Source organism: Chrysemys picta, chromosome 12, assembly GCF_011386835.1.
Source record: "Chrysemys picta bellii isolate R12L10 chromosome 12, ASM1138683v2, whole genome shotgun sequence".
NCBI lineage: Eukaryota > Metazoa > Chordata > Testudines > Emydidae > Chrysemys > Chrysemys picta.
In genome coordinates this window covers 22310279-22332613 of record NC_088802.1, presented here as the reverse complement: position 1 = coordinate 22332613, position 22335 = coordinate 22310279, and the positions used below count along the sequence as shown (strand labels likewise).

The 22335-nt window shown below is 43.9% G+C and overlaps 2 protein-coding genes across 2 annotated transcripts; both read right to left on the bottom strand.

Moving 5' to 3' along the window:
• Positions 1-4681: 4681 nt before the first annotated feature.
• On the bottom strand, positions 4682-5644 carry LOC112060723 (olfactory receptor 6N1). The gene is given in 1 exon segment (XM_024112470.2): positions 4682-5644. A coding segment is annotated over 1 exon segment (963 nt).
• Positions 5645-15853: 10209 nt separating this feature from the next.
• LOC135974630 (olfactory receptor 6N1-like) lies at positions 15854-16906 on the bottom strand. The gene has a single exon (XM_065563051.1). The coding sequence runs from the start codon at positions 16904-16906 to the stop codon at positions 15941-15943; it is 966 nt and encodes a 321-aa protein (XP_065419123.1). The 3' UTR covers positions 15854-15940.
• Positions 16907-22335: the final 5429 nt, after the last annotated feature.

Genomic DNA, 22335 nt, shown 5'->3' with positions numbered 1-22335 from the left:
CCTTGTCCAGCTAATATTCACAAAGCACATCACGCTGCTGTTTGGTAGTGGTATAGAAATACAGTCAGTATGATGGTGCTCACCTGTAACCACAGCACAGCCCAAGCTTGAAGCAAAGAGCTCTTATTTCTCAGGGCTTGGCTGCCAGGATGTAGGTTCCTCAGGTGAGGTTCTTGTCTCTCCTCTTTCTTCAGAAATTGAATTTTCTCAGCGAAGAGACCTGCAGTTACCTGAAGGGATGAGCCGGTACATTTGACCTACATTTGGAAAATGAGCTTCTCCTTCGATTTAAAAAGTGTAAATGGTGCCGCATGTTTGTATTCGGTCTTCACTCTTTTTAATATGGTTCCATTTCAACCTTTCTCCCACTTGGTTCATTTTGTGTCTCCAAATCTTTTTAGCTAACAATCCCCAATGGGAGTTGTACAGCGTGACTTGTATAATTGCATTTTTTTTTAAGTCTAATGAACCTATCTTTAAAATATTTGAGATTATGAACAAACACCAGCTTACATTTTTGGAATATGCCTGTCCAAGGTGATGGCCTGTTATAATGTACTTACACTGCCCCTTTATTAATAGTCAATATATGCTGTCATCTAGTGGGCATTTCTGAAAATAGTTGCCCATATATCATCCTTACAACATGCTTTCACTTAGGGAAGAAAAACTAAATGCACAAATACAGAATGGGGGATAACTGGCTTGGCAGCAGCACTGCTGAAAAGGATCTGGGAATTGTGGTAGATCACAACCTCAACATGAGTCAGCTATGTGATGCTGTTTCAAAAAAAGCAAATGCAATTTTAGGTTTCATTAACAGAGGCATAGCATGCAAGTCTCGGGAGGTGATAGTACCCCTCTGCTGGGCTCTGGTTAGGACTCAGCTGGAGACTGTGTCCAATTTTGGTCACCAATGTATAGAAAAGATTTAGAGAAACTACAAAGGATCCAGAGGCGAGCGACAAAGATGATCAAAGGGATGGAATGCAGTCATATGAGCAAAGGCTGAAGGAACTGGGTGTGTTTAGTTTGGAAAAAGAGGATATTAAGGGGAGGAGATGATAGTGGTCTTCAAATACTTGAAAGGCTGCCATAAAAAAGATGGAGAAAAGTTGTTCTCTCTTGCCACAGTGGACAGGACAAGAGGCAATCGGTTCAAACTGCAGCATAGCAGATTTAGATTAAATCTCAGCAATAACTTCCTAACTTTAAGAACAGTAGGACAATGGAAAAAAACCCATAGGGAACTCGTGGAATTTCCTTTGCTGGAAGTTTTCAAAAGGAGGCTGGACCACCATCAGTCTTGGATGGCTGAGATTCAACAAATCCTCTATCTTGGCAGGGGGTTAGACTAGATGACCCCTGTGATCCCTTCTAACCCCATGGTTCTATGCTGCCATCTAGTGGCCAATTATTTTATTGGCTGCTGAAATGTATTGGTCACTAGTCAGTATTTCTGACCACCCCCATTTCATTTCCTCTACTCTGCTGCCATCTAATGTCAATTTTCCAGCATGACAGCCTGTTACTCTGCTCTCCTCTAGTGGATTTTTCTTCCAATAGCTGCCCCTTTCCCATTTTCAACTATAACTCACTCAATAATATCTGCTACTATCCACAGTTCATTACATAGTGTAGAGTTCCTTTTCTCTTCAATACTCTTTCCTCACCTCTTATGCATCATTATACAGCTTCACCTCCCTTTCCACTTCCCTCTCTTGGTGATTTGGAAACATAATTTCTGCTTTCTTGCCCTTCCACTTTGGCTGCTGTCCATTGGCCTTTGGGCTGCACCTCTCCCATTCCTCTGCCCTCTAGTGCCCCTACACAAAATAACTGCATCTTTCCTAATTTCTTACCTATTGCTAGGTGTGCGGAGTTTGAATTTATACTGGGAACCAAATCACACAACAGCATGATTGAAACATTAGTGGCTACAACTACACGTACAACATTAGCGGGTCTCAACGATTTATCAGGGGTTTACCATTAATCCAGTGCATTTCTGTTGGTGTGGAGTCTCTTTCCAATGGAAATACATAGATGGAAACTACAGTGTCAACAGCCCAGTGGTTTTCCAGGCTGAGATTCTAGGAGGCATCTAAGGGAGATAGGAACCCAAATCCTTTTGAAATGGGAGATGGACGCTTAAATCTGTTAGCTCACTTAGAAAATCCTTTCTGCAGTGATGAAGTCCTACAGTTCTCACTGGTGCCCAGCTCCCCTTCCTATGGCCGAGTCCTGACAAGCTCACAGTGGCAGAGCCAACACTGCTGTGTTTGACACCACAGGAGTTCTGCTCATTGCTATTTGGTAATCACTTCCTCTCACCGTAGGTTACATCATGCGTTGAGGAGGGGCCTCTGCATTCAGTAGAGCTGTCCAAGACACCTGGGGCTGGCTGGACACATGTCCTGAGAACTAGTCCTCTGGGGACATGCGCTTACTGCAGTGAGTTTTGGGGACACTCATTGTAACAGGTGCCCTCCTTTTGAACTGCTCTGTGCAGTTGGTGGAAGCAGAGCAGCTGGTGCCTTGCAGGGACACATGCAGAGTCCCTCGTCAGTGACCATTTGACAGACCCGGCCCCAGAAATGCCTTCAGTTCTACGGGTCCCCTGGAAACCCACAGCTGGGTCTGGACAGTCCCAGTGTCCCTGGCTTGTGAGTCTAGCTCTTTGTTTGCCCAAAATCACAGCCTCCAAGGGCCCTGTGAGCCTGGAACTGTTGCTTTGCTGGAGCTGGTCACAGCCAGGTTTAGCTCAGATAAGAGCTATAAAGCTGTTCCTGGTGAAGTATATAAAGGTTAGTGCTTGGGCCTGGCTGTTTACATCCGGCCTGTGTGAGTGTAATGAAGGTGGTTGGTTTGCATGGTCGTATGGTGGGGATGGAATTAGGTGCCATTTCAGAGGCATCAGATTACTCAGGCTTACATCCCCATACAGGCTGCAGCAGAAGTTAGTATTTTTATTGTCCAACCATTTATTTTGATAAAAAATGGCTTCTTTAGAGATATAAAAAAATGGTTAAAATTGTGTCCACTCTTCCTGGTGCCCAGTTGAAAACTCTATGATGAGAACATGGTTTTGGCCACCTCCCTGCCTGGTTCTTCCACTTAGATGCACAACACTGAGTGCTGAGATTTTCAATGGGAGTTTTCAACTAATTTTAATGGGGCTGTGTGACAGGACCCCCGGGGTACAATCTGGAGCTGTGGGACTGCTGTGCCCCCTTACCTCTCCAGCCTAGGCTGTTTCTCATGATGCTTTAATAGTGAGAAGCATCAATCTCCCCCCTCCCCAGTTACTGTCATCACCCAGTCACAAGCATACACACACACTCTCACCTGAGTTGCATGAATGTTCTCCAAGCCACTCATGAACTACACAGAGGGAGACACCAGCAAATCCCTCCAGACTTGCACCCCAAGAAATGTATCGTTATCATTTAAGATGATAAAGTGCTTAAGACATTCTCTTGAACAATGAAAGCTCATTAATTAGTTTGCTACTTCATGAAAGGTTAGTGGACATGCACCAGCCCTTGTAATCTGAGCAGATTCCCCAAGCAATGTAAACAAACTCACTGGTTAAGATTAAACATTAAAATAAGTTTATTAACTACAGAAAGATAGTTACCTAACACTTATAATAACTTAAAATCTATCTCTGACCTTTATACCTAAGGAAAAAAAAACGCATTCTAAATCCTAAACTTCATCAGACTCAGTAAGATCTGAATCAAACAGCTTTTCTCACCCACTAGATTTTGCAGGAAGATTACAGTTCTTAAGACACAGGTAGAATTCCCTTCTCCGCCTGGGACCAACCTCCCCAGTTCAAAGTCTTTGTCTTCCCAGCATTCTTGTTGCCTCTAGAGTAGGTGGGGGAGGAGAGAGGTGGTCTCATGATGCCACTGTCCCTTATTTTATACTCTCAATTCATGTCCCTGGAAAAATATTGGCCCAGGCATGTTCTGGTGGGCCTTGATGAGTCACAGAGTTCAGCAATTCCCATTGTGTGGTGCTTGTGCAACTGTCTCTTACAGAATTGTGAATTTCTTGTTTACAATACCCCTGCTGGTCAATGGCTTGTGATTGTTGTTTAATGCCTGCCTGTATAAGGGTTATCTCCTATGTTGTCACTGGAGAACTAACAGTGGGAGACTCCCAGACTCCTACCCTGTTTCCCCGAAAATAAGACATCCTCCGAAAATAAGGCCTACTTACAGTTTTGCCTCTCGTTGTAATATAAGGCATCCCCCCGATAATAAGACCTCCCCGATAATAAGGCATCCACCGATAATAAGGCATTTTTCATTTCTGAAAAATAAGACATCCCCTGAAAATAAGACCTAGTGCATCTTTGGGAGCAAAAATTAATATAAGACACTGTCTTATTTTCGGGGAAACAGGGTAATATATTTCAATAGCAAGCATATAGCAAAATCTGATAAAGACGTATACAACGATGATATACATATTTTGACCGAAAAATGAGTTTCAGCAGATCATGACCTTACATATGATACCTCACAAGGCATGCTTTTTATGAAATATCACAACCAAATACAAAAGATGAATATGTGGGATACAGTGTGCTATTTTGAGGTACAGTGCATTGCAGACTGACTGCTTCAACAACCAGATAGCTTTAAAAATCTCAGGCTATTTTATTATCTCAGAGTCTCTGCATGTTTTTGTGAATGCCACATTTACTGACCACTTTGCTTAAGGCTTCCTTGACCTCTCTGTTTCTCAGACTGTAGATGAGGGGGTTTACCAGGGGAGTTAGGACCGTGAAGCAAAGAGAGAGCACTTTCATCAAATCTCTGACTGTATTATGTTTCGGAAGCATATAGAAAATCATTAGGGTTCCATAGAAAATTGTCACCACAGTGAGGTGAGAGGAGCAGGTGGAAAAGGCCTTTTGTCTCCCAGTCGTGGAAGGAATTCTCAGGATGCTGGCAAGGATAAACACGTAGGACGTCAGGGTTAGTAGGAATGGAGGCAGGGTGAATACACAGGCTAGTATGAAATTCACCAATATGCTCAAGTGTGTGTCACTGCAGGAGAGTTCTATCAGTGGGATGGGATCACAATAGAAATGGTCAATTTCATTCGGGCCACAGAATGTTAACTGTGATAGGAATAAGATGAAGATTGTAGTAGCCAAACAACCATTTAACCATTACCCAGCAGCCAACTGGATGCAAAACCAGATATTCATAAGAGTTGAATAGTGCAGGGGTTTACATATCGCTAAATACCGATCGTAAGACATCGCTGCTAGGAGATAGCATTCTGTAGCTGCCAGAGAAGAAAAAAAATACAGTTGTGAGAAGCAGCCCCTGAATGAGATGGTTTTCTCCCCAGTCAGGAGACTGGCCAGCATCCTGGGCAGGAGGGTGGAGGTGTAGCAGGTCTCCAAGCAGGACAAATTCCCCAGGAAGAAGTACATGGGGTTGTGAAAGTGCTGATCAGCTACAACTAGTGCAATGATGAGCATGTTTCCGGCCACGGTTGCCATGTAGATCACTAGGAACAATAGGAAGAGAAGAATTTTCAGTTCAGGGAGTTCCCCGAACGCCAGGAGGATAAATTCTGTGACAGCCGTTTGGTTTCTCCAGTTTCTGTCTGCCATGGGTTGAGGCTAGGCACAATAAAGCAAACTGTGCAATTGAATTGAAAGAACATAGAGCTGAAAGGTAATCAAGTGTCCTGAATTAATTCCATAAATATTCAGAAACTCTCCTCCCTATCCTGGCTACCAGCTGAAATTTTAAGGTTAAATGTTGACTTCAGTCAAAGTGCAAGGAGTCTCAGTTTGAGAGCAGATCTTTTGTATCCATGTAGACCACCCTCTGCCATATCAGAGCAATGACTAATATAACAGTTTATTTCTCTGGTAGCCCAGTAGTGATACGACAGATCAGACTCTTTCTTTATCTACTATTGTATCCCATCTAGTGACATACTGAAGCTTAACAATGATACTTAAATGCTGTAGTTCACTTCTGGCAATTGCCAGAATCATGCCATGACTTAGCAGTCAAAATCAATAAATACATCAACTAAAATGTTGAACTAAGTTTTCCAGTGCAGTCTATTTTCTTAGGCATCGATCTTCTGTTATAATTAATGGAAATTAATCTAATAATGTTTCCTGGTATATTCAGCATTTCATTGCCCTGGAAGAGAAGGGATAATTCACGCCCCCTCACCAGAGATCAGTTTATGCCATAAATTATGAAGTGGAGTAAATTCTCCCTTAGTTCTTGTGGAGGTGATGGTGACGTGGTGAGGGACTGGCAATGCCTTTTCTGTTTCCTGACTTTTACTAGGTAGCAGTCAAAATACAGGCCTTTGGAGGATGGATCTTAGGAAGGGACAAAACCAGGCTGATGTGCAGCCCTAAGAGGGGAGTGTCATAACTATAAAGGGAAGGGTAACAGCTGTCCTGTGTACAGTACTATAAAATCCCTCCTGGCCAGAGACTCCAAAATCCTTTTCCCTGTAAAGGGTTAAGAAGCTCAGGTAACCTGGCTGGCATCTGACCTAAAGGACCAATAAGGGGACAAGATACTTTCAAATCTTGGGGGCGGGAAGGCTTTTGTTTGTGTTCTTTGTTTGGGAGTGTGTTCGTTCTCGGGACTGAGAGGGACCAGACATCAATCCAGGTTCTCCACATCTTTCTAAACAAGTCTCTCCTATTTCAAACTTGTAAGTAAATAGCCAGGCAAGGCGTGTTAGTTTTCCTTTGTTTTCTCAACTTGTAAATGTACCTTTTACTAGAGTGTTTATCTTTGTTTGCTGTACTTTGAACCTGAGACTAGAGGGGAGTCCTCTAAGCTCTTTAAGTTTGATTACCCTGTAAGGTTAATTTCCATACTGATTTTACAGAGATGATTTTTAGCTTTTTTTCTTTAATTAAAAGCTTTCTTTTTAGAACCTGATTGATTTTTCCTTGTTTTAAGATCCAAGGGGTTTGGATCTTGATTCACCAGGAGTTGGTGGGAGGAAGGAGGGGGGATGGTTAATTTCTCCCTGTTGTAGATCCCAAGGGGTTTGGATCTGTATTCACCAGGGAATTGGTGAAGGTTTTTCAAGGTTTCCCAGGAATGGAATCCATTGAAATGGTGGCAGCAGAACCAGAGCTAAGCTGGTAGTTAAGCTTAGAAGTTTTCATGCAGGCCCCTACATTTGTACCCTAAAGTTCAAAGTGGGGATCCAGCCTTGACAGGGAGTGACCCCACCCCACTCCATACTGAATGGGGGATGATAATATAAGAACAAAAAAGGCACGGGGGGGGGGGGGGAGATGCTGTCCCTGAACTCAGAGTCTAGACACAATTTGGCATGTGTCATCTGGGCTGGTAAGACTATCAGCATTTGCCACCCCTTTGGGCACACAGAGAGCCGGATTCTCAGCTGATGTAAATCAAGGTTGCTCCATTTGTATCAGTGGGGCAGATCCCCAACTGAGGACCTGTCACCAGACATGGATCTCACGCTCCATCTCTGTGAGGTGTTGCTATGAATACTGACTGGCATTGCGGTGGAAGGTGCGGCTAAAACAGCTAATATTCACCTGAAGAAGAGCTCTGTGTAGCTCAAAAGCTTCTTTCCTCCACCAACAGGAGTTAATGCAATATAAGATATTATCTCACCACCTTGTCCATCTAATATTCACAAAGCACATTCAGGCCTCTGTTTGGTGGTGGTATAGAAATACAGTCAGTATGATGGTGCTCACCTGTAACCACAACACAGCCCAAGCTTGAAGCGATGAGCTCTTATTGCTCAGGGCTTGGCCGCCAGAACGTAGGTTTGTCAGCTGAAGTTCTTGTCTCTCCTCTTTCTGCAGAAACTGGATTTTCTCATCGAAGAGAACTGCATTTACCTGAAGAGATGAGCAGGTGCATTTGATCTACCTTTGGATAATGAGCTTCTCCTTCAATGTACAAAGTGTAAATGCTGCCTCATATTTCTATTCGGTCTTCAAGCTTTTTAATATGGTCCCACTTCAACCTTTCTCCCACTTGGTTCATTTTGTATTTCCAAAGCTTTATAGCTAACAATGCCCAATGGGACTTGTACAGTGTGACTTGTATAGTTGCAACTTTTTAAAGTCTAATGATCCTATGTGTAAAATATTTGAGATCATGAACGAACACCAGCTTACATTTTTGGGAGATATCTGTCCAAGGTGATGGCCTGTTATAATGTACTTAAACCGACCCTTTATTAATAGTTAATATATGCTGTCATCTAGTGGGCATTTCTGAAAATAGCTGCCCATATATCACCCTTACAATATGCTTTCACTTAGGGAAGAAAAACCAAATGCACAAATACAGAATGGGGGATAACTGGCTTGGCAGCAGCACTGCTGAGAGAGATCTGGGAGTTGTGGTGGATCACAACCTCAGTATGAGTCAGCAATGTGATGCTGTTTCAAAAAAAGCAAATGCAATTTTAGGTTTCATTAACAGAGGCATAACATGCAAGTCACGCGAGGTGATAGTCCTGCTCTCCTCAGCTCTGGTTAGGCCTCAGCTGGAGACTGTGTCCAATTTTGGTCACCAAAGTATAGAAAGGATGTAGAGAAACTGCAAAGGATCCAGAGGATCCAGAAGCGAGCCATATGAGCAAAGGCTGAAGGAACTGGGTGTGTTTAGTTTGGAAAAGAGGAGATTAAGGGGGACATGAGAGCAGTCTTGAAATACTTGAAAGACTTTCCATCAAAAAGAAGGCGAAATTTTGTTCTCTATTGCACAGAGAGCAGGACAAGAGGCAATAGGTTCTCCGTTAAAGAAGATACATTTCTGAGAACAAAAGAGAGACTCTTTCACAGTGAATCAAGCAATTCAGAGCAGACAGCACATGTGTTTTAGGTACAAGGTCATGTTTTCCCTTTTATATTGAATGCCTGCTGGTATGGAGACACATCACACATGGCTGGGCAACCGAATTTGGTTTCCAGGCAGCCATGGTAAGCCAAAGGGTACGTGGGTTTGGCTTCTTCTGTGTTCATAACACGTGGGAATGGTTTCGAACTGCAACACCCTCCTTTCCCATAGCAACCAATGCCTAACCCCCACCCTCCCTGAAGCTGCTCCTTCAGTGGAATTTTCCAAAAGGAGGCTGGACAGACATCAGTCTTAAGTGGCTGAGACTCAACAAATCCTGCATCTTGGCAGGGGGTTAGACTAGACGACCCTTGCGGTCCCTTCTAACCCAATGGTTCTATGCTGCCACCTAGTGGCCATTTTACAGTATAACTTGCCCATTATGTTATAGGCTAATGAAATATATTGGTTACTAGTTAGTATTTCCGACCCCCTCACCTTCATTTCCTCTACTCTGCTGTCATCTAATGTCAATTTCCCAGCATGACAGCTTGTAAGTCAGCTCTCCTCTAGAACTCTATAAAAGTGAGAGACATTTGCCATGCTCTCTCTCTTCTACCTGCATCTACAAATACCACCACCAAGTGACTAAAGCGCTGATCAAAGGGGAGAGCCTGGATGAAGGGCAACCAGTTAGCCTGTGGTGAGAATCAATTAAGTTGTAAGGCTACAGAGTGTTATGATTAGTTTAGAATATGTTTTGCCTTTATTTCTGTTGGTAACTTATCTGAACTTTTTGCCTATCACTTAAAATTGATCTTTTGTAGCTGACTTTTTTTGTTTATCCTCACCAGTGAGTTTGTCTGAAGTGTTTGGTAAATCTGCTCTGGTGGCACAGGCTGTGCATGTCCACTTTCCCTTGAAGTAAGTGGTGAATCAATTAATAAATTGTCATTGTTCTGTCCAAGATGGTATATCCCTGAGGTACAAGGCTGGGAGCTGGAGGGATCCGGTGGGATCTGGTTGGCGTCTTTCCCTGTGAGATTCATAAGTGGCTGTTGGAGCATTCATGCAATCTAGCTGGGGTGGGATACCACCTGTTGCTGGACTGAGTGATAACAGCACCTGGAGTGGTTTGCTTCTTGTCACTAGCAGAGCATTGTGACAGACACCCCAGGCTAGTGTGTTCAGGCAGCACAGGGGGTCTCTTAGTTCCAGTTGTACCCGGGGAAACCACCTAGACTGTCACAGTTTCCCATTGGAGGAGAATCCAGTGATGTGGCCTCTTAGTGTAACTTATATGTTTACACTATTTACACCAATCCTGGAACAGAGGTAGCCAAAGACAACAAGCAGGGTCTTCCCTCTTTTAGGGATCTCAGGCATATTCAAGGAGCAGGACTACTGTGCAAGGACCTTTCCCCCACACAATACTTTCAGCCTAGGACACTGAGGGTGAAAGCTGGGTCATTAACAGTGAGTGGGAGCTGGGCAAGGCAGGGTACTTCTCTGCATGACCTCTCTGACAAGTGTTGCTGTGCTTCTTTCTAATGCTATTGCATCATGTGTTTACATATTTTTGATGCAACAGCCCGCTGGTCTGTATCCTAATAACTATTGCAATAACTTTCCTATAGATCTATTGTCATTCCTAGTATGTGCCCTATGGGTTGCCTGAGCAGTCTGTGTGTTGGATTCTCATTTCTGAGAGGTTCCTGCTCTCCCAAAGGAACAAAAAATATATTGTTTGAAATGGGAAAGGAAATGTCCAGCCTTCTCAGTCCTCAGGATTGATATTATGCACAGTGACTACCTTTTGAGGCAACCCTGCTTTAAAGTAAACGTCTTAGGTTTTCAGATCTCTTTGATTTGGCCAATGTTCATCCCAAGTGGCACTGAGGTGTTTTCAAAACTGTGCCTGCAAAAGTGCCAGTGAGAATGTAGAGATGACCGTTTGGAAAGGTTTTTCCATAAATGTGTCCTTTTATAGTCAACTCTTTAATGGAATGGAACCTGGACATTTGGAGGCTGCCTAACTAGTCTCCCCTATCTCTGGTCTTAATGACTGAAGAGATAAGGGGAGAGACAATGTATTCGAAGTCACATCCTAATTGAAATACCTGAGGTGGTGAAAAGCAGCCTTAAGTACAGAGTAACTGCACAGGCAGAGGCGGCTCTAGCCTTTTTTCACCCCAAACACAGCAGGCAGGCTGCTGCCGGTGGCTTGCCTGTAGGAGGTCCCCGATCCCATGGATTCGGTGGGATTCCTGTGGGAGTTCTGCCGATCCCGCGGCTTCAGTGGACCCGCCGCAGAATTGTCGCCGAATCCGCGGGACTAGCGGACCTCCTGCAGGCAAGCCACCAAAGGCTGCCTGACTGCCGCTCTCGCAGGGATCTGCAGGGTGCCCCCCCTTTGGAGCAATGGTGCCTGGAGCCGCTGCTGTGCACAAGGGTTGTTCTAAGGTAACTAACCTGTGGGCATGTCATGGTTATTATTAAACTGCAAAGCATCACCATTTGCAATGTCAGGGACTGGATATTTACATGGATATCAGTAATGTCCAGAGTTATCATAATTAATGACAACCAACATTCTGGAAGGGATATTAAACTTCATGCTTCAGGCCTTGAACCAATATCTAAGTAACAGAGACCAAGAGCTATATGGGGGGCAGATTATCCTACCTCTACCTCCTATGGGATTCTTCCCTTTTCCTCTTAAACATCTGATTATGGCCTCTGTCCGACAGGATATTAGACTAGATGGACCTAGTGTCTGATCCAATCTGGCAATTCCTATGTTCCTATGAAAAGAGAATAGGTAAATCTGGGGTCATTCTGCTCAAAGCACAAAGTCCCCCCCCCCCCGACATTTCCATACACCTACTTTCCAGAAGTTGGTATACAAGAATGAAGTTCTCATTTTCTCATACGAACCCAAATACGGCAACAAACCACTTTATTTATTTATTATTAGTTTGGTTGCAAAATAGATAGGGAAAACATTATTCTCAACCCATTTTTGGGTTGGTTGGTTTGTTTTTATGGTGATGGTGTTTGAACTTTTTAATAAGGGTCCCACTTCAACCTAGCTTTTAGCTGACTAATTTTCTGTTTCCAAATCTTTGTTGCGAAAATTGCCCAGTTACATATTGATTACGTATGTAACCCTTCTGCCAGTTGGAGTTGGCAGCAACAGGGGCCGGGTTCAATATCTAAGGGTTCCTTTCCAACAATACAACACAAAAGAAGCTCGAACCCCAACCCAGTAATCTGAGACAGTTACACACTACCCCTTGGGCACCTCAAGAGGCAACAGTTCCCCTCTCACAAGCACAGAGTCCAAGTGCGGAAAAGAAAGTTTTAATAAAAAGGGGGAAAGCAACCCGGAATTAACTTGGGAAAATGCTGCAAGAAGGATTCATAATATAAAACCATGAGCAAAACACCCACCCCAGAGTATGTTGGGCAGTGTCCTTGTGCCTCAGGTTCTTAAGTCCAGCAACCAAAATTCTTTTAGCGTGCCCCTCTCTTCACCACACCCGACTCACAGTTATTGTCCTTGGTCAGAGTTCAGAAGTGCACCTTCGTGAGTTCACCTCCCACCTGGGAGGGTTGGGGAGAAACCCTCACCTTGCTCTGAAGCTGCACCTTGCTCGCTTCGCTACCCAGGTTCTTCCCTGACATCTGCCACTCCGCCGGCCACTCCCTGTACCCTCTGGAGTGGTTTGACGGTCCAAAACTTAACACGGCTTTCTGTGATTTCTGCTATTAGCGGGCAAGCCCAAGTACTAGTGCATGCTGGAGCATCTCTGGCATCAAAGACACTGCCGCAAAACAGGTCTAATGCTTAGAGCTGGTTATTAGTGATTTCAATTCTGCTGGTTTGCAACAAGACTTTCAAGTGAGTCTTACTAAACTCTATTATTAAACAGTGGAGAAAAGAAGACCACACCACAAACTATCTGTCCCCACCCTGTCTCAATTCCACTGGGCTTTGACACCCATGTCTCCTGCTTAGCGAATGCAGTTTAGCTGTGGGTGAGTCCCTCCATCAGGGTATGCCAAGAATTGTTCTGCTACCCTTGATCCCCACATATTGATACACAACTCTTTATTACCCCTGCTCCAGTAACAAAGTGACTTGTGATCCAATGCCACCAAAAGTCATTACTTGGGCAAAGCATTTCCATTGTACATAGGCAGAATGGGCATGTCTATGCAAACAAGGTCAGTTCCTGAAGTCTTCTTCCCCAGCTCATCACTAGCGGTCAGGGGAGATTTCATGCACACCTTGCTTACACTTATAAAAGGGAAAAAAAATCCCACAGGAGAAAATACTTCACATAATGATGAAATTCTAGGTGATGGCCTGTTAAAACCTACTGCCCATAGAATAATAAATAATATTGAGCCTGTATCTGCTGTCACCTACTGGGCATTTCAGAAAATAGCTGCCCATTTCTCCTGCTTTGAATGTGCTGCCCTCTAGTGGACACCTTGCAGCACCACTGACCTTTCTTTTTCACATTACAAGAATTTATCCTGTTCTGAAATATATTGGCCAATACGACTGACCTTTCCTCATTTCTTTCAATCTGCTGCCACTAGGGTCCATTACACTACATGACAATCTATTGCTCTGTTCTTATCCTCTGCTCTCTTCTGGAGTTAACTACAGTGGATGTTGTAGCTGCCTCTTTCCATCCTTGATGCTCTTGTGTCCCCATTGGTCATTGTTCCACCATGGTACACTTTTCCTATCTTTAGGTAGTGTTGGTAACCTAGGATTAGCTAGGCTGTCTGACTCTGATTCCCTTATTAACACAGCTTCAGAATTCCTCAATATCGTCAATTATACATTGCTCACTCACATTCCTCACTTTGGTTTCTAAAGATATTTCCAGTTCATTACATAGCATAGAGGTCCATTGATCCACAAATTTCTTTCCTCGCCATCTAATCAGTATGATACAACTTTACCTCTGTCCACTTCCCTTTGCTGGTCATTTGGCAACATCATTCTCCTTTCATGACTTCCACTTTGGATGCTATCCACTGGGCATCACCACTGCCCCTTTCCCATATCTCTACCCTCTAGTGACCCTAGAGAGCATACTCACATCTTTCCTCATTTCTTACCTGTTGCTAAGTGTGCGCTGCTCCAAATTATAGCTACTGGGAACAAAACTGTACAACAGCATGATTGCAACATTAGTGGCTACAAAAGCACATGCAACAATAGCAGTGGCTGTCAAAGGTTTAGCTGGGGTTTCCCATCCATCCAGTGCATTTCTGTTGCTGTGGGGTCTGTTTCCAATGGAAATGTATAGATTGAAACTGTATTAGAGAGAGCCTGAGACTGTGCAGAGCAGAGACAACACAACACACACACACAGCCAAAAAAATTTGACGAGAGAACCTACCATGACAGAATCCCAGTGGCTCTCCAGGCTGAGATTCTCAGAGGCATCTAAGAGAGTTAAGCATCCGACTCCCATTTCAAAGGGATTTGGATGCCTAATTCTGTTAGTTCCCTTGGAAAATGGTTTCTGCAGGGCTCAAATCCTACCGTTCTCACTGGTGCCCAGCTCCACTACCCCTGGCCAAGCCCTGACATGCTACCAGTGGCTGAGCCAGCACTGCCATTTTGACATCACAGGAGTTCTGCCCGTTGGTAGGTTGTAGCCACTTCCTCTCACCATAGGTTGCCTCACACCCTGAGGAGAGGGCCCTGTGTGCAGTAGAACTGTCCAAGACACCTGGGGCTTGCTGGATACTTTGTCCTGAGAACTAGCCCTCTTGGGATGTGCATTCATTGCAATCAGTTTTAGGGATACTCATTGTAACAGGTTCCCTCACTTTGAACTGCTCTGTGCAGCTGGCAGCAGCAAAACAACTTCTGCCCTGCATGGTCACATGCCGAATTCCTCCTCGGTGACCGTTTCACAGACTGTACCCGAGAAATAGCCTCAGTTCTATGGGTGCCCTGGCAAACTCCCAGCTGGGTCTGGACAGTCCTAATATCCCTGGCATGTGAGTCTACCTCTTTGTTTGACCAACCACCCTGCCTCCAAGGGCCCTGTGAGCCTGGTGCTGTTGCTTTGCTGCAGCTGGTCACAGCCAGGTTTAGTTCAGATAAGAGCTATAATGTGTCCAGAGGTCATTGCTGGCACCTGGCTGTTCATGAAAGGATAGTGGACGTTAACCGGCCCTTGTAATCTGAGCAGATTCCCCAAGCATTTTAGAAAAACTCACTGGTTAAGATTAAAGATTAAAATACGTTTATTAACTACAGAAAGATAGTTACCTAACACTTATAATCACTTAAAAGCTATCTCTGACCTTTATGCCTACGAAATAAAAAGTAAACACGCATTCTAAATCCTAAACTTCATCAGACTCACTAAGATTTGAATCAAAAAGCTTTTCTCACCCCACTGGATGCTGAAGCCAGGTTACAGTTCTGAATACACAGGCTGAATTCCCTTACCAGCTTGGGACCAATCTCCCCAGTTCAAAGTCTTTGGCTTCCCAGTGTTCTTCTTGGCTCCAGAATAGGTGGGGGAGGAGAGAGGTGGTCTCATGATGCCACTGTCCCTTATTTTATACTGTCAATTCATGTCTCTGGAAAAATACTGGCCCAGACATGTCCTGGTGGGCTTTGCTTAGTCACAGTGTTGAGCAAGTCCCATTATCTTACAGAATTGTAAACCTCTCGTTTACAATTCCCATGCTGGTCAATGGGTGGTGATGGTCATTTAACATCTGCCTGGGTGTGGGTCAGCTCCCATGTTGTCACTGGAGAACTAACAGTGGGCAACTCCCAAACTTCCAACATATTTCAACAACAACCATATAACAAAATCTCGTAACGCCATATACAATGTTGATATACATATTTTGACAGAACAATGAGTTTCAGCAGATCATGACCTTTCATATGATACCTTACAAGGCATGTTTTTTATGAAATATCACAACCATATACAAAAGATGAATATGGGGGTTACAGGATGCTATTATGAGCTACAGTGCATCGCTTCAACAACCAGGCAGCTTTCAAAACCTCAGGCTAAATTATTATCTCAGAGTCTCTGCATGTTTTTTTGGTGAAAGCTACATTTACTGACTGCTTTGCTCAGTGCTTCCTTGACCTCTCTGTTTCTCAGGCTGTAGATGAGGGGGTTTACCAGGGGAGTAAGGACCGTGAAGCAAACAGAGAGCACTTTCTTCAGATCTCTCAGTGTATCACGTTTCGGAAGCATGTAGACAATCATTATGGTTCCATAGAAAATTGTCACCACAGTGAGGTGAGAGGAGCAGGTGGAAAAGGCCTTTTGTCTCCCGGTGGTGGAAGGGATTCTCAGGATGCTGACAAGGATAAACACGTAGGACATCAGGGTTAGTAGGAATGGCGGTAGAGTGAATACGGAGACTATTATCAAATCCACCAATATGCTAAGGTGAGTGTCACTGCAGGAGAGATCTATCAGTGGGATCGGATCACAATAGAAATGATCAATTTCATTCGGGCCACAGAATACTAGCTGTGCTAGGAATAAGACAAAGATTCTAAGAGCCAAACAACCATTTAACCATGACCCAGCAGCCAGCTGGAGGCAAAACCTGTTATTCATAATAGTTGAATAGTGCAGGGGTTTACATATTGCTAAATACCGATCATAGGACATTGCTGCTAGGAGATAGCATTCCGTAGCTGCCAGAGAACCAGTGAAATACAGTTGTGTGATGCAGCCACTCACTGAGATGGTTCTGTCCCCAGTCAGCAGACTGGCCAGTAATCTGGGCAGGATGGTGGAAGTGTAGCAGATCTCCAAGTAGGACAAGTTGCCCAGAAAAAAGTACATGGGGGTGTGAAGGTACTGATCAGTCACAACAAGCACCACGATGAGAGTGTTCCCACCCACGGTTGCCATGTAGATTGCTAGGAACAGTAGAAAGAGGAGAATTTGAAGGTCAGGGAGATCCCCGAATCCCAGGAGGATTAATTCTGTGACGGTCGTTTGGTTTCTCCAATCTGTGTCTGCCATGGGTTGAGTCTAGAAACAAAAATACAAACTGGGCAATTGAATTGGAAGAACATAGCATTAAAAGTTAATCAAGTCTTGTGAATTAATACCATAAATATTGAGAATATTCCCTTCCTTTCCTGCTTACACGCTGAAAGTTTGAAGCTAAATGTAGACTTCAGAGCAAATTGCCAGGAGTCTCAGTCGGAGGACAAAACATTCCTACATATGTAGACCTCCCTCTGCCATATCAGAGCAATGACTAATATAACAGTCCATATCTCTGGTTGAGAATTGGTGTGGTCTGTCATACCAGACCTTGGCTATCTATCGTATTCCATCTTGTGACATACCAGAGCTTAACAATGATGCTTAAGTTCTATATTTCACTTCTGTCAATAGCCAGAACCATGCCAGGTCTTAGGAGTCAAAACCAATAAGTAAGTCAACTAAAATCTTGGACTCAGATTTTTCATTGAAGTCTAGTTTCCATATGCATTTATCACTTGTTAGAAAAAATGGAATGATGTGGCCTCTGGCAGGACACTACTGAGAGTATCAATTAATGATAAAATTGCTTTGAGCAGGGTAGTTACAGCCCAAAGCTGGAGTTCCTTTACTATTAAGGGATGCCAAACCAGCCAAACAGAGAGGACTTTGGTTAAACTCACTGGCTAACCATAAGTCACACAAGCAATTCCCTTAAACACTCCAGTTTCCCAATATCACCACGAGCATCACACTTTATGTGGATGACTGGTTATGAAAACCAATATCCCAGTAAAAGAAGAAAGATTCTCCTGATCCCAAAGGATCAAGCCCCAGACTCAGGTCAATATACACATCAGATCTTACCCATAAATCACACTGTTGCCAATCCTTTAGAATCTACAATCTAAAGGTTTATTCAAAAAAAAAGAAAGAAATATAGATGAGAGCTAAAATTGGTTAAATGGAATCAATTACATACAGTAACGGCATAAGTTCTTGTTTCAGGCTTTTAACCATGATGGAATTAACTGCAGATTCAAATTAAGTCCCTGGAGTACATCCACAGCTTGGATTGGTCATTCAGTCCTAGTTCAGAACTTCAGTTTGTAGCAAAGTTCCTCCAGAGGTGAGAAGCAGGATTGAAGACAAAATGGAGATGATGCAGCTGCCTTTTGCAGTCCTTTTGCCATGTGGCTTGTTCTACCTTTGTCTCAAATACAAGCTACCCAGCACATGGCAATGGAAAACCTTAGAGCTGTGTCTATAGGCATATTCCTGTATGACTTTCTGAGTCACAAGGTGTATCTGCCTTCTCTCAATGGGTCAGTTGTATAGCTGATGGTCCTTAATGGGTCATCAAGCAGGCCAGGCTGATGCAAATTGTGTGGGGTGTCACCCAGAAGCATAGCACAAGTTTGAAATACAGACAGTACAGAGCCAATACTTATAACTTTAAATACAAACATGATACATGCAAACAGGAAGCATAATCATAGCCAGCAAATCATAACCTCCTCGTAGACACCTTACTTAACCTCCCTTATACAAGATTTAGTGCCACTACAGAATCTTGGGTGCAACAATGGTTTATACAGTCACAGTTTGTGTCAATAATGTCACACCATATGTCCTGGTATATTCAGCATTTCAATGCCCTATAGGAAAAGGAACAATTTTCATCCCCTCACAAAAGATCAGTTTATGTTGTAAATTATGAAGTGGAGTAAATTCTCCCCTAGTTGATGCGGTGGTGATGGTGACTTGGTCAGGAACTGGCAATGCCTTTTCTGCTTCTTGATGTTGTCTATGTAGCAGTAATAAAATAAGGCTCTTTGGATAGTGGATCTTGGTTGCAACAATGGTCTATGCAGTCACAGACAAAACCTGGCTGATGTGCAACCCTAACAGGGGAGTGACCCACCCCACTCCATACTGATTGTGGGATGATAAGACAAGAAAGGCACGGGGGGAAGACACTGTCCCTGAACTCAGAGTCTAGAAACAATCTGGCATGTGTAATCTGGGCTAGTAAGACTCTATCAGCATTGAGGCGCACAGTGAGCCAGATTCTCAGCTGGTTTAAATCAAGGTAGCTCCATTTGTGTCAGTGGCACAGATCCCCAACTGAGGACCCGTTACTAGACATGGATCTCAAGCTCCATCTCTGTGAAATGGTGCTATGAACGCTGACTGGCACTGCTGTGGGAAGGTGAGGCTAAAACTGTTAATATTCACCAGAAGAAGAGCTCTGTGTAGGTCAAAAGCTTCTCTCCTCCTCCAACAGGAATTAGTGCAATATAAGATATCTCAGTGGTTTGAGCATTGTCTTCCTAAACCCAGGTTTGTGAGTTAAATCCTTGAGGGGTCCACTTAGGGATCTGGGGCAAAATCAGTACTTGGTGTTGCTAGTGAAAACAGGGGGCTGAACTTGATGACCTTTTAAGGTCCCTTCCAGTTCTAGGAGATGGGACATCTCCATTAATTTAACACTACCTTGTCCATCTAATATTCACAAAGCACATTCATGTCCTGTTTTTTCATGGTAAATGCAGTCAGGAAGATGGTGCTCACCTGTAACCACAACACAGCCCAAGCTTGAAGTAATGAGCTCTTATTGCTCAGGGCTTGGCCGCCAGGATGTAGGTTCCTCAGATGAGGTTCTTGTCTCTCCTCTTTCTGCAGAAACTGGATTTTCTCAGTGAAGAGACCTGCAGTTACCTGGAGGAATGAGCAGGTACATTTCATCTACTTTTGGAAAATGAGCTTCTCCTTTTATTTAGAAAGTGTAAATGCTGCCTCATATTTGTATTCGGTCTTCACTCTTTTTAATATGGTTCCACTTCAACCTTTCTCCCACTAGGTTCATTTTGTGTCTCCAAAGATTTGTAGCTAACAATGGCCAATGGGAATTGTACAGCGTGACTTGTATAATTGCAATTTTTTTTAAGTTTAATGAACCTATGTGTAAAATATTTGAGATCATGAACAAACACCAGCTTACATTTTTGGAATATGACTGTCCAAGGTGATAGCCTGTTATAATGTACTTACACCGCCCCTTTATTAATATTCAATATATGCTGCCGTCTAGTGGGCATTTCTGAAAATAGCTCCCGATATATCACACTTACAACATGCTTTCACTTAGGGAAGAAAGAAGAAATGCACAAATACAGAATGGGGGATAACTGGCTTGGCAGCAGCACTGCTGAGAAGAATCTGGGAATTCTGGTGGGTCACAATCTCAACATGAGTCAGCAATGCGATGCTGTTCCAAAAAAAGTAAATGCAATTTTAGGTTTCATTAACAGAGGCATAGCATGCAAGTCTCGGTGGTGATAGTACCGCTCTGCTGGGCTCTGGTTAGGCCTCAGCTGGAGACTGTGTCCAATTTTGGTCACAAATGTATAGAAATGATGTAAAGAAACTATAAAGGATCCTAAGGTGAGCGACAAAGATGGGCAAAGGGATGGAATGCAAGCTATATGAGCAAAGGCTGAAAGAACTGGGTATGTTTAGTTTGGAAACAAGGAGATTAAGGGGGGTCTTCAAATAGTTGAAAAGCTGCCATAAAAAAGGTGGAGAAAAGTTGTTCTCTCTTGTCACAGTGGGCAGGATAAGAGGCAATGGCAGCAAACTGCAGCATAGCAGATTTAGATTAAATATCAGGAAAAACTGTTAGAACAGTAGGGGCAATGGAACAGATTGCCTGGGAAAGTCGTGGAATCTCTTTCACTGGAAGTTTTCAAAAGGAGGCTGGACAGCAATCAGTCTTGGATGGCTGAGACTCAAGAAATCCTGCATCTTGGCAGGGGGTTAGACTAGATGACCCTTGCGGTCCCTTCTAACCCAATGGTTCTATGCTGCCAACTAGTGGCTTTTTTACAGTATAACTTTCCCATTATTTTGTTGGCTAGTGAAATCCATTGGTCAGTAGTCAGTATTTCTGACTGCTCCCCCCCCTTTCATTTCCTCTATTCTGCTGCCATCTAATGTCAATTTCCCAGCATGACAGCCTATTACTCTGCTCTCCACTAGAGGATTCTTCTTCCTATAGCTGCCTCTTTTCCATTTTCAACTCTCATGTCACCTGGTGGACGTTATTTTGTATAACAGCCCATAAATCACTCAATAATACCTGCTACTATCCACAGTTCATTACATAGTGTAGAGTTCCTTTTCTCTTTAATACTCTTTCCTCACCACTTATGCATCATTATACAGCTTCACCTCCCTTTCCACTTCCATCTGTTGGTCATTTGGGAACATAATTTCTTCTTTCTTGCCCTTCCACTTTGGCTGCTGTCCATTGGCCATTGGGCTGCACCTCTCCCATTCCTCTGCCCTCTAGTGCCCCTACACAGCATAACTATATCTTTCCTCATTTCTTACCCATTGCTAGGTGTTTGCTCTTCAAAATTATAACCATTGGGAACCAAATCACACGATAGCATGATTGGAACATTAGAGGCTACAAATACACGTACAACATTAGCGGGTCTCAACAATTTATCAGGGGTTTGCCATTAATCCAGTGCATTTCCGTTGGTGTGGATTCTCTTTCCAATGGAAATATATAGATGGAAACTACAGTGACAGCAGCCCAGTGGTTCTCCAGGCTGAAATTCTAGGAGGCATCTAAGGGAGATAGGAACCCAAATCCTTTTGAAATGGGAGATGGACGCTTAACTCTGTTAGGTCACATAAAAAATCCTTTCTGCAGCGCTGAAGTCCTACAGTTCTCACTGATGCCCAGCTCGCCTGCCTCTGGCCAAGTCCTGACGTGCTCACAGTGGCTGAGCCAGCACTCCCATATTTGGCAACACAGGAGTTCTGTTAGTTGCTAGGTGGTAGCTACTTCCTCTCACCATAGGCTGTGTCATGCCCCGAGGAGGGGCCCTGCATGCAGTAGAGCTGTCCAAGACACCTTGGGTTGGCTAGACACCGTGTCCTGAGAACTAGCCCTCTTGGGACATGCGCTTACTGCAGTGAGTTTTGGGGACACTCATTGTAACAGGTGCCCTCCCTTTGAACTGCTCTGTGCAGTTGGTGGAAGCAGAGCAGCGTGTGCCTTGCAGGGCCACATGCAGAGTCTCTCGACGGTGACCGTTTGACAGACCCCATCCTCAGAAATGCCTTCAGTTCTATGGGTGCCCTGGCAACCCTCCAGCTGGGTCTGGACAGTCCCAGTGTCCCTGGCTTGTGAGTCTACCTCTTTGTTTGCCCAACGTCCCTGCCTCCAAGGGCCCTGTGAGCCTGGTGCTGTTGCTTTGCTGGAGCTGGTCACAGGCAGGTTTAGCTCAGATAAGAGCTATAAACTACTCCTGGTGAAGTGTCTAAAGGTCACTGATTGGGCCTGGCTGTTCACATGGGGGATAACTGGCTTGGCAGCAGCACTGCTGAGAAGTATCTGGAAGCTGTGGTGCATCACAATCTCAACATGAGTCAGCAATGCGATG